Raw genomic sequence first — 17,047 nt, 5'->3', positions numbered from 1 at the left:
CCAAGCAGTGTCATATGTACTGGATAAAGTTAATTTCCCAGGGGGTAAGTTGTTGTCCTGCTATAAGAAACTAGGCCTATATATGGCTTCAAAATTGGGGCAAATGGTTGCGCTTGGAATATACAAACATATGGGTCTGTAATAGAATTTCAGTGTTATTCTGACCACTTAGGGCTCATATTGAAATACCCTACCACGTTTTCACACAGAAAGAAGGTAGGATTCCCCTCGCTAAGCGCGCGCCTCAGGAAAGCTTGGTCATAAAATGGATGGATTATATGCATCAGTGATACACCCTGCCCAGGATTTTAACAAAAGAAGGCTAGCACAGGAAAGCTGCAGGATGGCGCACACCTTCCTGTGTAAGGGAATTTCAATATGAGCCCTTAGCTGGGGGTGATTCCTTTACCCTATGCCAATGGTATCAAGCATGATGTGCATGCACAACAGAACTCAGTGGTATTGCTAAGAATATTTTTAGGATGGGGTGGGGACAAGGCCATTTTTCATTTTATAATACAATATTGCATTAAATTATTAAAGGAAGGTGACCTGATATATTTGGAAAATCAAATTCTTCAAAACTTAAGTAAAACATAAAATGTTGTCCCTTTTTAAACATTCATGCAAAGAGAACACGTAAATGTTCCTTGTAAATGTGACTAATTCCTTAAGAAATTACTGACATTTATACAGTGTGATACTGGTAGTCGGCAGTGTTTTTTATTTATGATAATTATCATGATCATGCTCTAAATTGATATCAAATGAGAGATCATATTTTTCTCATTAACATATTGAAATTAGGAGTTCCAAATCGGTGTATTTCCGAAGATATCATGAAAAAACTGTTGAATTAATCTCAAACGTGGTATACCACAGTCAAGACTATTTTGACAGTTTTTTGATGATTTCTCTGGAAATCTGCAATTTGATGGGGTAAAGTGGGGGGATGAGGCTGTCAATCAGGTTACCCAGTAACCTACTGTATTTAGTTCTGCTTTGTTAAAATGCGAAAAGTTACAAAGAAACAAGTTAACAACTCTAAAACTGCATGGAGGGGCCAGTGCCCAAGCCATTTTCCGTCACAGGGGCACCCCCGACATTTATGCTGGGAGGAGGGCACTTCAAATCAATATGAATTGGATAGGTGTTACATTGGGGCTGACACTTTCACTGTAAGGGGCATTCGGTAAGAGCAAAATGTAAACAATATGGTCATTTGGTGAGACCACAATTTTTGCATTCATTGAGAGCAAAATGTTGAAAAGATACGGTAAGAGGCAGACCATATGGAGCTAAATTAGGAGGGCATTGGGTGAGAACATGACCTTTTTTATAATGGGACCTGTGGGTGACAGCCAAACCATCCCCACAGAAGCTTCAGACATTGAATTTCTAGTTCAACATTTTCTAAATGTCTTTAAATGGCTTTGTTTTTTCAAAATATTACTGAACTTCAGTGATAAACTTCAGCGTTTGGGTTACAGATTGAATGAAAAAATAAGAGGGCCTGGTCTTTAGGTGACAGCGCATGCGTTTAAAAATCAATATGGGGTCTTCAGGTACTAGCGCTGAAGAAGGGGTCTTAACAACCCTACATATATACACGTCACCTCCAAAGTGGGAGTGCCCGCAGTTATGCCACTGACAATAATTGTATCTCTTCTCTACAGGACATTTTCAGTAAACCGTAGTAATTCAGCACAACATTTTGAACCTGACGCAACAGGACCAATAACGGCTAATATGGACCAATCACAAACAAGAGGACCATTAACCGCAGACACGCACCAATCACAAGCAGGATCCTGTCAACAGAAAGTTGAGTCCGACAGAAAACGGCAGTTGGTTATATTTGACAAAGATGGTACAATTGCATGTGTTCATGCTATGTATGCACCATGGATAAGGGCATTGGCAATCAGGTAGGAAGACTTTTTCTTAACAAAAGTTTTAAAAAAAACATATTCTATGGGCCTGACCAACCCAGATTTTCCGATTTTGGAAATTAATTTTTTATTTGATGTATGCATGTAAAATCAGCATAAAATAGATTGAGCTGTATGCATGTAAAATCAGCTGTTTTTGAGGGCAAATTTATTTTGGAAATAAGGGTACGGGGATGTGCGGCAGATTTAGGGTGAATTTACAGCCATTTAGTTCCGACTCTGGGGCATATTTAGATGTTTTGGTTATTGATGGCCCTCAATTTCAGAAAAGTTTTGTTTTAAAAGAAGGGGTGTTTTTTCAAAGTTTTCTCGAAAAGATGCAAATTTTTCATCGTATAATTTTGGGTACGTTTTCTCATCAAATTTGGTTTAAAGTTGGGTAGTTTTTCAGAGTCTGAGGCACACTTCCCCATTTAAACCAAAGTTGAGATCCCCCCCCCCCCCCCCCAACCAGGGAAGCGAGGGGAAATCATTTTAAACTATTTACAGATTTTGGTCATTTTTCAGTATAGTCATTCACTGGCAACCTATTAGGGACTTCAACAGATCCATCGACGTGTAACATTTTGTGGAGTCGCTTTCGTGAAGAAATATGAACTGAAAGGTTGCACCCATGTTTGAGACTTGATTTTAAGATACCGTAAATCGGGGGGTAAATTCCCCCAATATTTGTGGGGATGGTCATTATACAATCATCTGCATGTGGACTTGTACCAAATTTTCCTCATACTTGGCCACTTTAGCCTAAAAAGTGCACATTTTTGCACTCTTTGTGCAAATTTGTTCCACTTTGCACCTTAATTCACCATTTTAGCTTCAAACATGGCAAAATGTATCACGCATTTGTACCATATACTTAATCTGTTGCCAGCAAGGTGCCGGATTCACTGTACTTCAAGATATGGTTTCCAACACGGTGCACCAGTATCATACAGAAGCATCTGTATATACTGAGTGATTTGTATCCAGAAGCACACAGTAATACTGATGCCAAGCTAGTACTTTGCGTAGTCTGGTATAGAAGCACACGGGTAATTCCGTGTGCTGGACCCGTTGTTGCTATGCCTATTATGCCGTTGCACTCTCCGTTGCCTAATTGATCGAGTGCACTGTTCTTTAGGATCCGATGAATTAGTTTTAAAGCAGAGCAGCTCAGAACGACTGGTCTTTTAGACAATTTTAAATTTTAAACGCGTATTTATTGCACGGTTGGCTTGACAGTGATTTGGCTTGGCTCTGGCGACCTTGCATCCCGGGGTACCTTGATCACAACAAATTTGGTTCTCATAATTATCTAGAAGCTGACACTATAGGCCTAATAAAAATGTTCGTAGACCCTATATTAGGCCTAATAGCTTTTATTTTATCCGTAGGCCTATATTAAACGACGGGTATGTGTGTATAGGTGTACCTGTATGTAAATACCGTGTCTTTGTTTTGATACGCGAATGGACAAAAGACCGGATAACCGGATCGAATATTCCCTTTAATGAGTGGGGCTACTATACGGGCAATAGCGGTGTCGGGGTGCGCATGCAGTCTCATACAGGGTCCATACGAATTATCAAGACATGCAGGACGAATTATTGCTCAATAGGTTATTATCTAGAATAACATAGAATGGCAATTATTAGGCCTATTTATCGATTTATTATTATAGACTGATAAATAAATAAATAAATAAATAAATAAATAAATTAATTAATTAATTAATTAATTAACATTTATTCATTTATTTTATTATCTATTTATTTAGGCCTATTTATTGATTTATTATTATAGACTGGTAAATAAATAAATAAATAAATAAATAAATTAATAAATAAATAAATTAATTAATTAATAATTAATAAATTAATTAATTAACTAATAAATAAATTAATTAATTAATTAATAAATATTAACATTTATTCATTTATTTTATTATCTATTTATTTAGGCCTATTTATCGATTTATTATTATAGACTGATAAATAAATAAATAAATAAATAAATAAATTAAAATAAATAAATAAATAAATTAATAATTAATTAATTAATTAATTAATTAATTAACATTTATTCATTTATTTTATTATCTATTTATTTTATTTAGTCACTTATATATTTATTTATTTAATAATCGATTAATATATTGATTGATTGGTTGATTGTGTGAGTCAGAAAGAGAGCTTGTGAGTAGGGTGAAGTATCAAGTTGATTGATAAGCTGATTGGATTTATTCATTTGATTTTGTTTTAAATATTTTGTTGACTCATCCACTCATTTATTGATTAATTTATCTATTTATTTATAAATTTTTACTTATTTATATATTTATTTATTTATCTATTTAGTTATTCGTTCATTTAGTTTAGTTTGATTTAGATCGATTAATCGATTGATTGATTGATTGTTTGATTGATTGATTATGTGAGTGAATGAGAGAGATGGATAGATTCAGAAAGGGGAGAGTATATCAAGTTGATTCGGATTAGTTGATTGGATTAATTCATTCATCGATTGCTTGATCTGTTGATCGCTAGGTAGGTTGATTGGTTAAGTAGGTTAGTAAATGGGGGTCATTGAGCAGTATAGGGATTGAGTAAGCAGTTCAAAGTAAGCCTATACATTACGCGAAGGGGTGAATGGATAAGTTCTTTCTTTCACCTGGCTTGGGACCGTTACTGTCCACACCACCCCATCCCACAATTGATTGCCTCCAGTTTCTTCATTGAAGGTAAGTTGTATGTTGTACTGTTTGATACATGTTTTTATTTGGAAGGGGCCGCTGGGATGACTTATGACCCCACCTTCCTTGCTCTCGACCCAGCTGCTTCAGCTCAGCAGTGATAATTTAGGCACGTTGCTTCCCATAAATAGTGTCATAGGGACACGGGGGGCACGTGTCTCCCCCAATCGATCTGGAATTTTAAAAAATCCCATGGCGAATTTGCTGACCCCCCATTAGACCCTTTGCCCCAAACAAAAAAAAAATCGTGGTCGGTACCCCCCCCCCTACAACCATGTTAAAGTTTTAGCGCCTCGCTTCCCATAAATTATACTAGGCCTATTCACTTTTGACTGAGTGATCCCTCCCCACACAAAATTGCTCGAGTCAATCCATCTAGTTCAGTGATGATAAAAAAATGGAAGCTAGTTGTAGCCTAAAACCCGTTACGATCATGTAAATGTGTTAGTGCTTACTCTTATAATCACACCTCAGTGCTTCCCATAAATTATATATGATATCCGCTTCAGGGGAAAGCTTTCTGACTGGGGACCCCCACCCCCCCCCCCCCCATACAATTGCTCTCAATCCATCTTGTTCGATAAAGAACACACACCCCCACCCCCACACACCCCTGCTCTCAATCCATCTTGTTCGATAATGAGCCTAAAGCACGCTATATCCATGTTAAAGTTTTAGCGTCTTCTTCTATTTGAACATCTCGCTTCCCATAAATTATAGTGTTCACTTTTATTTCGATGGGGCATTAGGGACAATGACTTCTGACTGGGGGAACCCTCCCCCACACACAATTGCTCGAGTCAATCCATCTGGTTCAGTGATGAAACAAAAAAATGGAAGCTGTAGCCTAAAACCCGTTATGACCATGTAAATGTTTTAGTGCCTGCTCTTATAATCAAATTATAGGCCTAATGTCCACTTTTACATGTTTAATTTATTTGTAAAGGGCAAAGGGGAAATACTTCTGACTGGGACCCCCCCCCCCCGCACCTCACCCCACACACACAATTGCTCAATCCATCTATGGTGATACAAAACACTGCATTTTGAGCCTACAGTACGCTATAACCATGATAACCATGTTAAAGTTTTAGAGCCATCTCTTATTTGGACATCTCGCTTCCCATAGATTATAGTGTTTACTTTTTTTTCGAGGGGGCTTAGGGACAATGACTCAAAGGGGATCCCCTCCCCCCCACACACAATTGCTCTCAATTCATCTAGATCAGTGATGATACCAACAAAATGCAATTTGTAGCCTAAAAAATCATGGTCGGTACCCCCCCCCGCCACCCGCTATATAAACCATGTTAAACTTATAGCGCCTTCTCCTATTTGGACATCTCGCTTCCCATAAATTATACTATTCAATTTTGACTGGGGACCCCTCCCCACACAAAATTGCTCGAGTCAATCCATCTGGTTCAGTGATGATACAAAAAAATGATACTAAAAACTGCATTTTGAGCCTAAAGCACGCTATAACCATGTTAAAGTTTTAGCGTCTTCTCCTATTTGAACATCTCGCTTCCCATAAATTATAGTGTTCACTTTTATTTCGATGGGGCATTAGGGACAATGACTTCTGACTGGGGGACCCCTCCTCCACACACAATTGCTCGAGTCAATCCATCTGGTTCAGTGATGAAACAGAAAAAATGGAAGTTGTAGCCTAAAACCCGTTATGACCATGTAAATGTTTTAGTGCCTACTCTTATAATCACATGTTGCTTCCCATAGGCCTAATGTCCACTTTTACATGTTTAATTTATTTGTAAGGGGCATTAGGGGAAAAGAATTCTGACTGGGACCCCCCCCCGCACCTCACACACACACCCCCACCCCCACCCACACACAATTGCTCTCAATCCATGGTGATACAAAACACTGCATTTTGATTTTTGAGCCTAAAGTCAAGTACGCCATAACCATGATAACCATGTTAAAGTTTTAGCGCCTTCTCTTATTTGGACATCTCGCTTCCCATAGATTATAGTGTTTACTTTTTTTTCGAGGGGGCATTAGGTACAATTTCTCAGAGGGGGAATGCCCCCCACCACACACAATTGCTCTCAATTCATCTAGATCATCGATGACACCAAAAAAATGCAATTTGTAGCCTAAAGCCCCTTATGACCATGTAAATGTTTTAGCGCTTGCTCTTATTTGGACATGTTGCTTCCCATAAATTATATATTATAATGTACCATTTTACATGTTTAATTCATTTAGAAGGGACATTAGGGGAAGTGACTTCTAACTAGGGACCCCCCGCACACACACCCAACCCACACAAATTGCTCTCAATCTAGTTCGATGATGATACAAAAACTGCATTTTGAGCCTAAAGCACGCTATAACCATGTTAAAGTTTTAGCGCCTTTTCTTATTTGGACATCTCACTTCCCATAAATTATAGTATTCACTTTTATTTCGAAGGGGTATTAGGGACAATGACTTCTGACTGGGACCACCCCCCCACACACACACACACACCCCCCCCACACAATTGCTCTCAATCCATCTGGTTCAGTGATGATGTATGTTTGCTTTTATGAAACTTTTTAGTTCATCCCTGTTTGAACACAGCTTTAGTACGTAGGGCGACCGGGCTATAAAAGATAAGAGCGCCCTCGTTAGGCCTCCTATATTTTCATCGCCAAATACGCAGTTCTATTGCATGTAAGCAAGTCACTGATAGACGTGACGGTTCTCTATAGAAGAGATTGCTGAAAAACGTTTTTTTAAGGGATGGTCTTGTTAAACACTCCAGTTAGGAAATTTTTGCATTCGCAAAATTGATTTTTGAACATGCACGGGTGGGATAATGGGAATGCTGTGCAATTATTATAAGCCCTGGGGATGGTTAATTTTTGTTGGGGGAAAACATTTTTTTGGCTTCTGATTGGGGACCCCCCCACACACACCCCCACCCCCACACACACAATTGCTCTCAATCCATCTCGATCAGTGATGATACAAAAAATGCAATTTGTATATAGCCTAAAACCCCTTATGACCATGTAAATCTTTTAGCGCTTGCTCTTATTTGGACATATGTTGCTTCCCATAAATTATATTGTCCGCTTTTACATGTTTAATTTATTTAGAAGGGGCATTAAGGAAATGACTTCTAAATGGGGACCCCTCCCCACAACCCTCCCCACCACACCCCAGTTGTTCGGTGATGATACAAAAAAACTGCATTTTGAGCCTAAAGCACGCTATAACCATGTTAAAGTTTTAGCGTCTTCTCCTATAATAATAACATCTCGCTTCCCATAAATTATAGGCCTACTGTTCACTTTTATTTTGAGGGGGCATTAGGGACAATGACTAATGACTGCGGGAAACCCCCACCACACACACACACACACACACACACACCCCCCCCCCAATTGCTTTCAATCCATCTGGTTCAGTGATGATACACAAAATGCAATTTGTAGCCTAAAACCCATTATGACCATGTAAATCTTATAGCGCTTGCTCTTATAATCATGATAATCACATCTTGCTTCCCATAAATTATATTGTCCGCTTTTACATGTTTAATTTATTTAGAAGGGGCATTAGGGGAAATTACTTCTGAAGGGGGACCCCCCACCTGAGACGAATTCGTCTCAGCCCCCCCCCCCACACACACACACACACAATTGCTCTCAATCCATCTGGTTCAGTGATGATACACAAAAATGCAATTTGTAACCTACAACCCCTTATGACCATGTAAATGTTTGAGTGCCTGCTCTTATAAATCACATGTTGCTTCCCATAAATTATAATGTCCCCTTTTACATGTTTAATAATTAAAGAAAAAGGTTTTTTTAAGAAATTACACCCCTGCTCAATTTTATTGCCTATTTTTGCATTTTTCTCAATATTATAGCGCATTGGTGACAAGTAAGATATGTATATTATAGGGGCAAGGACTACAACTACTGCACTGGAAATTTTATTTCAACACAGACACCAGTTGTGGAGTTACAGTCAAAAATGAGGGAAAACCAATATTTGATCAATAAATCAATAACTACTTGCCTTGAGTTGCTGAATTTTTAGTGCAGTAGTTGTAGTCCTTGCCCTATAAGATTACTAGTCACCAATGCGCTATAGTTTTTGAGAAAAATGCAAAAATAGGCACAAAATTGGCCAGGGTGTAGTACCCCTTAAGTGATGGTCTTGTCAAACACTCCAGCTACGATTTTTTTTGCATTCGCAAAATTGATTTTGAACATGCACGGTGAGATAACGGAATGCTAATTATTATGAACCCTGGGGAGGGTTAATTTTTTTGTTGGGGGCATTTTTGGGCACACATTCATTAACGGATCACCTTTTTAATGGGGGGGACAGTACAAAACCTTGATTTAGATGCAAAATGTCATCCTCTCATTATTCCTTTTTTGACCATTAAAGATTTGTGCAATTATAAAGGGGGGGGGGGGGGCAAAGATGTTTTGGCAGGTCGACAGGGGAGAAAGTATTTTTGGCAGGCCAAAGGGGCAGCAATTTTTGGCACATCTTTTGAAAATACCCATCATTATTGCACAGCCCCTAAACATAATATCAATGATTTCTTATTTTGTCTGTGATTTGTAATGTTACTATTGTATGTGATTTTTTTTCTATTATTGACAAGACTCAGTGACATAGCCGGAATTTTTCTGATACCAGAATCTCAACTTTGATAGTGGGTGTCAGGAGGAAGAAAGTCAATTGGGTCATTCACATATAAGTATGTAATTATGTATAGCTTCAGGCCCATACGCAGGATTTGGTTTGGGTGTGGTACTTCCAAAGAGGGATCTTTGAATTAAAAGTGCGCTTGTAAAAATTGGGACTTAAACCCCACTAAAATTATCAAACCTTTTTTTTTTCAATTTTGGACCATTTCATTGAAAAATGTGGACTGCTGTGGATTTTTATAAAGAGAAATTGTAAAACACAGATGGGGTGATTAAGGAAACTTTCACACAGATACTGGCACGGGACCCGGGTGCTGAAAATGAAAGACCTGTTTAGAAGTGACACTACAAATAGTAGAATGAAAGCAGATACAAGTTTGCATTATATTCGCTTCTTTATTTTGTTCTTACGAACCCACAAGGGGCATACAAATATGTTGAGTATAATACTTCTTAGGCTTAAAGGAAGGTGACCTGATATATTTGGAAAATCAAATTCTTTAAAACTTACGTATAACATAACATGTCATCCATTTCAAGCACTCATGTAAAAAGAAAATGTAAATGTTTTTTGTAAATGTGACTAATTCCTAATGGAATTACCGACAGGGTGTCTAAATAAAAATAGGCCCTGTGGAATGGGGTCCATAACTTTAAGTATCAACAGTAAAATTAAAATGTTCTTAAAGATTCAAAAACCACAAAGTGCCTGCTTTAAAATTATGCAAAAAGCGTCACAATCCGTTCTCGCATCACTGAGATAATTGAGATTGTACAAATAGACTCATTTTTGGACCGTTCCAATGGGGCAATACACATTAACAATATGCATTGTAGTTTAAAATGAAAAAATAAAATGATGAATACTCCCAATGTTGCTGGATTCAACATAAATCAATCAATCAATCAAGCAATCTCTCAAAGAATGTTGTTCACACATTTCTCTTTGGGTTAACAATATGTAAAAGTGAATCTTCTAAAATATTGTTCACTCATTTCTCAAGCAACAGTAGGGCTGGCCTTAATATTGCAGTGGCTGAAATAAATTGTTCTAAAAATGGTTACAAAAATTAAATGGTTCAGGTGAAAGTATTGATTGTGAAATAAACAAAATTTGAAAAATAATATCAATAACCGTGGAGGCATAGTTTCTGATCAGACAAGCTATCACCTACCCAACAACACCGGGAGTTTTACGTGTATTTCCTCCATACTAAACTACAAAGCAGCATATTATTGTTAACGTGTATATTGGCCATTGGAAAGGTCCAAAAATGGGTCTATTTGCAGTTTTCCAATTATCTCAGTGACGCGTGAACGGATTTTGATAATTGTTGCACCATTTTATAGCAGACATTTCATGGTTTTTGAATCTTTAAGAAACTTTTAATTTTACTGCTGGTAATTGATGCTATGTCCCCAAATCCACAGGGCCTATTTTATTGAGACACCCTGTACAGTGTGATATTGGTAGTCTACAGTGTTTTAATTAATGATAATCATCATGATCATGTATATATTGATTTCAAGTGAAAGGTCCTATTTTTCTCATAAACATATTGAAATTAGAAGTTCCAAGTCAGTGTATTTCCCAAAAAAAAAAAAAAAAACTGCCTAATTAGTCAAAACAATGGTATACCATAGTTTTGACTAATTCGACAGTTTTTTGATGATTTCTTCGAAATACACCGATTTAAACGCCAAATTTCAATATGTTTATGAGACAAATATGAGCTTTCTTCTGATACCAAAATCAGCATTTTGATGAGGTAAAGTGGGGGGATGAGATTTTCAATCAGGTTACCCACCTCTACTTTCAAAATGTTTGAACCAAACTTATAATAAGTACAGGTTCTACATAAAGTTTGTACTAACAACTTATGCCAAATAAGTATGTTTTATTTAAATGAAACTTTAAATGAGGTATGATTACGAACACTATAAAGTATGGGCAAACACATTACCTTAAGGTGGTACTACACCCCCTAAAAAATTTTGTGACTAATTTTGCATTTTTCTCAAAAATAACTTTACACTGGTAACAAAATTATGTATATTATAGGGAAAGGAATCCAATTACTTCACTGAAATTTCAGTGATTCAATACAAGTGGTTCATTATATATGTTATGAGGTACATAGCGGTACCTCTTTTCTTATCATAAATAACGTACCGCTTGTCTCGAGTCACTGAAATTCCAGTGTAGTAACTGGATTCCTTGCCCCTAAAATATATATAACTTTTGTGTGTTATTATTTTTTGAGAAAAATGCAAAAAATAGTCACATATTTATCAAGGGTATAGTACCACCTTAAGCAACAAAAAATTGTTTCATTTACTTGTCCTCCATCCACCAACCGACCCAAAATTGGCCAAAATCAGGGTTAGGACCTTTAAAAAAATTAATTTAGTTTTACGTTTAAAATGTTCAGACTAATTTACCATCATATTCTGTTTATGTACCAATACCTGACACTACATTTTATAAACATGTAATTTATAACTAGTTACAAAGGGAATGATATAGAACTACAGAGTATCATGATAATATTATGTGATGTGATCTGTGAAAACCCTTCACATGGCAACATTTTGTGTTTTGTACACAAAAAACATGGAAATATAGATCTCTTTTTAGAACTGTTTTCATTTTGTACCTGTGATTTCAATGTCAAAGGTTATGAGCAAAGGATTGATTTAGCCTTTATTACCTTTATAAAACAAAATAGGATAATGCAACATACAAAGGCTTTTCACAAATCACATCAAATCAAAACAATCACTCTTTTTATATTTGTGCTAAATATTGAAATACACATTACCACTGTATAAACATGTAACTTTATTTCTTAATGTAAAGTGTGCCAAAGTTTGGGCATCAACGTCCAGGCCTCGTTCCTGTGCTTAGCGCCCTATAAATCTCTGCTTTTTTTTTTAAATATACAATCCAAGTAAACACAATGTTTCTACATATATTAGCTTAAGGGTATATGGTTAGAAAAGGTTGCGACAATGTTCAAATGTTGTTGCCGGTTTATATAAAGGCTATAAAGCGTTTTCATATTAACATTCACAAACGTTTGAAAACTTACTGCAAAACATTCTAACATAATGTTACTTAAATGTTGCAAACATTTTGACATTTATGATATTGTAGTATTTTTTCATACACACATTTTAAAACGTTTTCATGTCCTTTATAAAACGTGACATGTTATTTAAAACATTTTGACCAAAACCCAAAATATAACCCCTTTAAAATAGGGTGCTTCTTTTTTTAAAGTCAAGTAATTGGTTTGTGTTATCCCTCTGTTGTCTTGAAATGTTTTGACTTTAACACTAATCCCAGCAAAAGTGTAAAAAAAACCTAAAATTGTTAATAAATCATTTAAAAGTGAAGGATAAGTCGATAAAATTGTCATTTGGTATTTTTGAAATGAAAAATTTGGCAAAAACAAAACAAAAACAGCAGTGTTGACTAAGTTCCATTCAAATACATGATAGCTAATTTATATACTGTCAGTATAAAAATTACTGATTCATGTAAATGTCTTATTTTGTTTCAAATACACAGCTTTTGGCTGAACTACTAGCATGCTATGTTAGCACATCTATGACAATGACAATGGTACCAAGATCAGAATTTTGATGATTTTTAAGATTGTCCTGATGAGCAAATCACTGAATGGGCATTTAATTTCATTAAGGGGTACTACACCCTGGCCAATTTTGTGCCTATTTTTGCATTTTTCTCAAAATTTATAAGCGCATTGGTGACAAGTAAGATATGTATAGGGGCAAGGTCTACAACTACTGCACAGAATTTTCAGCAACTCAAGGCAAGTAGTTATTGATTTATTGATCAAATATTGGTTTTCCTTCATTTTTGACTGTAACTCCACAACTGTTGTCTGTGCTGAAATAAAAATGCCAGTGCAGTAGTTGTAGTCCTTGCCCCTATAATATACATATCTTACTTGTCACCAATGCTCTATAATTTTTTTTTTTTATTTCAAAAATAGGCACAAAATTGGCTAAGGGTGTAGTACCCCCTTAAAACATCCTTGATTGCCCAAAAATGGGAGTAGTCATTTAAAGGGGTATTTTGTGATTTTGGCATCCTGTTTTTAGGGTATAGTTCAACAGATATCCACAAAAAAGCAAATTTCAGTTGATGCAGACTGAGAATTTGACACGTTATGCATAATTACATGTAATACAGTGCACCATAGACTATGTGTTGTAATTTGGGGCTGTCCGGATATACAAATTGGGCGATGTCATCAAACAATCCAATCTGCAAGAAAACTTATGCACACAAATAATGATGGGAGTCCCAGATTTCTCTTTTGGAGTAAGTTGGGAGGATGTGCATTACAAATGTCTCTTTAAGCCATTTTGTCATCATTATGGGGCTAAAATTGAGCAAATTGTTCTTGAAATTGACTGAAATAATGAGGTCCTTTCGATCTTTTGGCAACAATCATGTGAATGACTGTGGGCCACCAAACACCCCTTCCTGCTTTTGGATTTTCCTTCACCATGTTTTTCAGTCATCTCAGCTATCATAATCAGGGGTAGCATTAAGGCCCGAAAGTCGGGGGATGTTTTCCTGTGTTTTTCACTCCCGAGCTTGCAGAAAATCCAAATACATGGGGTGAAAATTAAATCTCGGGGTGAAAAATGTTTTGCAGTGTAGTCAGGGGTAGGAGTAAGGTCCAAAAGTAGAGGGTCAGAGTTCACCCCCGAGCTTGCACATATTCCCAATATAGAGGGTGAAAAATTAATATTTTTTAAATTTAGGGGTCAATTACCCCGATCGGGGTTAACGCTACCCCTGATCTGCTTGTGCTTGTTTGCCATTAATCGGGTGATGGGTATAGGCATACATGTAGGTCAGTCAAAGGTCAACATGGTGATCAAGTGTCCAGATTTCAACAAAAATGCATGGTCTCAAATTAGTTGTCATGTAAAATAAAGTCAAATAAGGAATAGTTCGCTTTGTCTAGAATGCTTTGTTTTTACTGCCTAAATTTATGATTTGATCAACCCTGTATAGGGCCTATTGAACATGACCTATTTTGTAATGTTTGCTACATGTATGTATCAAAACATCCTAAATGGTAAGAACTACAAACCAATTTGGGATAATTTTTGTTGAAATCAGAGCACTTTTACATTTTGTATAGTTTGTGGCCAAAATAACTGACCATAATTATACTGGGTTTGACCTTTCTGTTTGTAACTCTAGAATGGTATGTTGCAGACAGGTCAAACTTTTTCTGAATCCTTCACATGAGAGGAATACTAGTACGGTTTTTAACAAAATTTTGAAATTTGACCCCTGCGTTGACCTTTGAGCGACCTCTACACTATACCAATCACCAGATTAATGGCAAACAAACACATTATGATAGCTGTGGACCTTTGCCAACAGAAAAACATGGTGGATGAAAATCTCTAAAGAGGAGTTACAAATTGCTCCATGCTCTAACACATCCATAAATTTATAAAAACTAATTTGTAAAAAAGCCATGTTTTTGAAACCATATATTTTGGCATTATTTGTAACATTTACACATGTCCCAACTTACACCTTAATTGAATCAGCCAAATTTGTTGTGGGCAGTGTTTGTAGGTCAATGTGAACAATTTGAACTTAAAGTCATATTACAACTTTAATTCCTCTATATAAATCCATGTTAAACAGCCAAAATAGCCAGTGTGGTTTCTTTCACTTTACCTTGTTATTTCAGAATAAAAAAATGGACAGAAGATCTTTCTGACAGGTATTATTAGCATTATTTTTAATAACAGTGTTTTGGTTCAAGAATAACAAAATTAAAATTTGACATTAATTGTACATTATGGCTTTAAGAAGCGCAAATACTTCACAGATAGTGCTGAAGAATTTGCCCTTTTTCTAGTTTTTAGGGGAAATTAAGAATAAAGAGCACATCTCTAAACCAGTTTTCTGAAAATTGCAGCCCAAAGTTATACCCAAAAGCCTGAAAATGCACCCTAAATCTGCTGCACATCTACCCACCTTTCCACTAAACACACTCCCTACCAGTGTTGTAGGTCTCGATACCAGGTCTCGGTCTCGAGACCATCTCAAGACCTGGTTTTGCAGTGTCTCGGTCTCGGAACTTAAAAGTCTAGGTCTCGGACCTCAAAAGTCTCGGTCTCAAACGTTTTCTAGTTCGAGACAAGAAGAACATGAGGAAAAAGATATGATTTTCTGTTGTTGTTCATTACTTAATCCTTACCCTATGGGGGATGTGCTGCAAACATGGGTAGCATTTTTAGCCTTTTGGTATATCGATGACCCCTTTTCTAGGCCAAATTTGGTATAAGAATGGGTCCTTTTATATAAATTTTGCAGAAAATTTTGCCTCCACTGTAGCCAACATTTTTGAAATTTTCCCAAAATTTAAAAGGAAAATAATAATTATTATAAAAATTAAGACAAATTGTGTTAAATTTGGGTACAAATTTCTTGAAAACTTGGTACATTGATGAGTCCCCTTTCAAATTCTCAGCGGCAAATCCTTACCCCAACCAAACTTGAGTATCCCCGGGATTAAACCAAGGTCTTGGTCTCGGAACTTAGAGGTCTCGGTCTCGGAAGGGGTGATCTTGATCTCGGAAGGTTTGGTCTCGGTCTCGGACGGGCAGGTCTTGGTCTCGTACTTGACTACAACACTGCCCACTACCCCAACCCATCCCCCTGGCTTGCCACATGAGAGTGAAAGTCCATACGGACAAAGTACGCTAACTTCGTTAATTTTAACTGCTGCATCCTCCATTTGTGAGATTGTTTCATGTTTGAACTTTGTACAATATATTATCATATCATGTATTCTTGTTCAAAAAATACCCAATTCCTAAAGGTGCCTGTAAAGGCTCATTCAGTGATTCTTTCATCGGGAGGATCATAAAAATCATCATAATTCAGGTTTTGGCACCTTTGTCAGTGTCATGTGCTAACATAGCCATGTACATAAAGACAGAAGACATTTTACACAAATCTGTAATTTCTCTACTTCAGTAGAAATTAGCTACATGTATTTGAATGGGGCTTCCCAGCTTCAACTTTGTCAATACTGCTGTTTTCTTGTTTTTTTGCCCAATTTTTCATTTCAAAAATTGAATTACTTATCCTTCCACATTTAGGCAAATTATGAATAATTATAATTTTTTTACACATACGCTGGAATCACTGAATGGGCCTTAATTAAATACAAATACACATAGAAAATGTTTATTACTCTAATAGTCTATTTGGCTTCCTTGAGAGAGAGTGATGTCAGAACTTTGTTGGAGTAAAATTTACATCATGCGAACAGCGAGCACAGACGTACCACCTTTAGTGATTGCACCTGTAAACACATATTTCTTTGAGTCACTGTACGCACGATTTAATACCACATGTATGCACACACTGATATCACTTTCTCGAAGCCAAAGGACTATTAGCTATTGGTCATAATCATAGACTGTAGTAGATATCTATGGGTGGCCGTGAGGGCCAAAAGGGTCTCAAAACCACACAAGGGTCTCAAAAGTACAATAAGATCTCAAAAACACACAAAGGTCTCAGAAATAAACACACAACAAGGTCTCAAAAGTAAATAAGGTCTCAAAAACACAAAAGCTCTCAGAAACCAACAGAG

At 36.5% G+C, this 17,047-nt stretch overlaps 1 protein-coding gene and 1 long non-coding RNA gene across 2 annotated transcripts in view; one reads left to right on the top strand and one right to left on the bottom strand.

Annotated features, from left to right (window-relative positions):
• LOC140146057 (uncharacterized) overlaps nt 1-17,047 on the bottom strand; it is a 273,862-nt gene that overhangs the window by 26,188 nt on the left and 230,627 nt on the right. The gene's annotated exons all lie outside the window — the stretch shown is intronic.
• LOC140146053 (pyrophosphatase PpaX-like) overlaps nt 1,681-17,047 on the top strand; it is a 30,966-nt gene continuing 15,599 nt past the window's right edge. The window contains 1 exon segment of the mRNA XM_072167799.1: nt 1,681-1,928. Within this exon segment, the coding sequence (XP_072023900.1) occupies nt 1,750-1,928 (179 nt within the window). The 5' untranslated portion in view covers nt 1,681-1,749.

Source organism: Amphiura filiformis, chromosome 2 (assembly GCF_039555335.1).
Source record: "Amphiura filiformis chromosome 2, Afil_fr2py, whole genome shotgun sequence".
NCBI lineage: Eukaryota > Metazoa > Echinodermata > Ophiuroidea > Amphilepidida > Amphiuridae > Amphiura > Amphiura filiformis.
The sequence above is the reverse complement of the archived record's forward strand: the minus strand, read 5'-3'. Positions and strand labels throughout refer to the sequence as shown.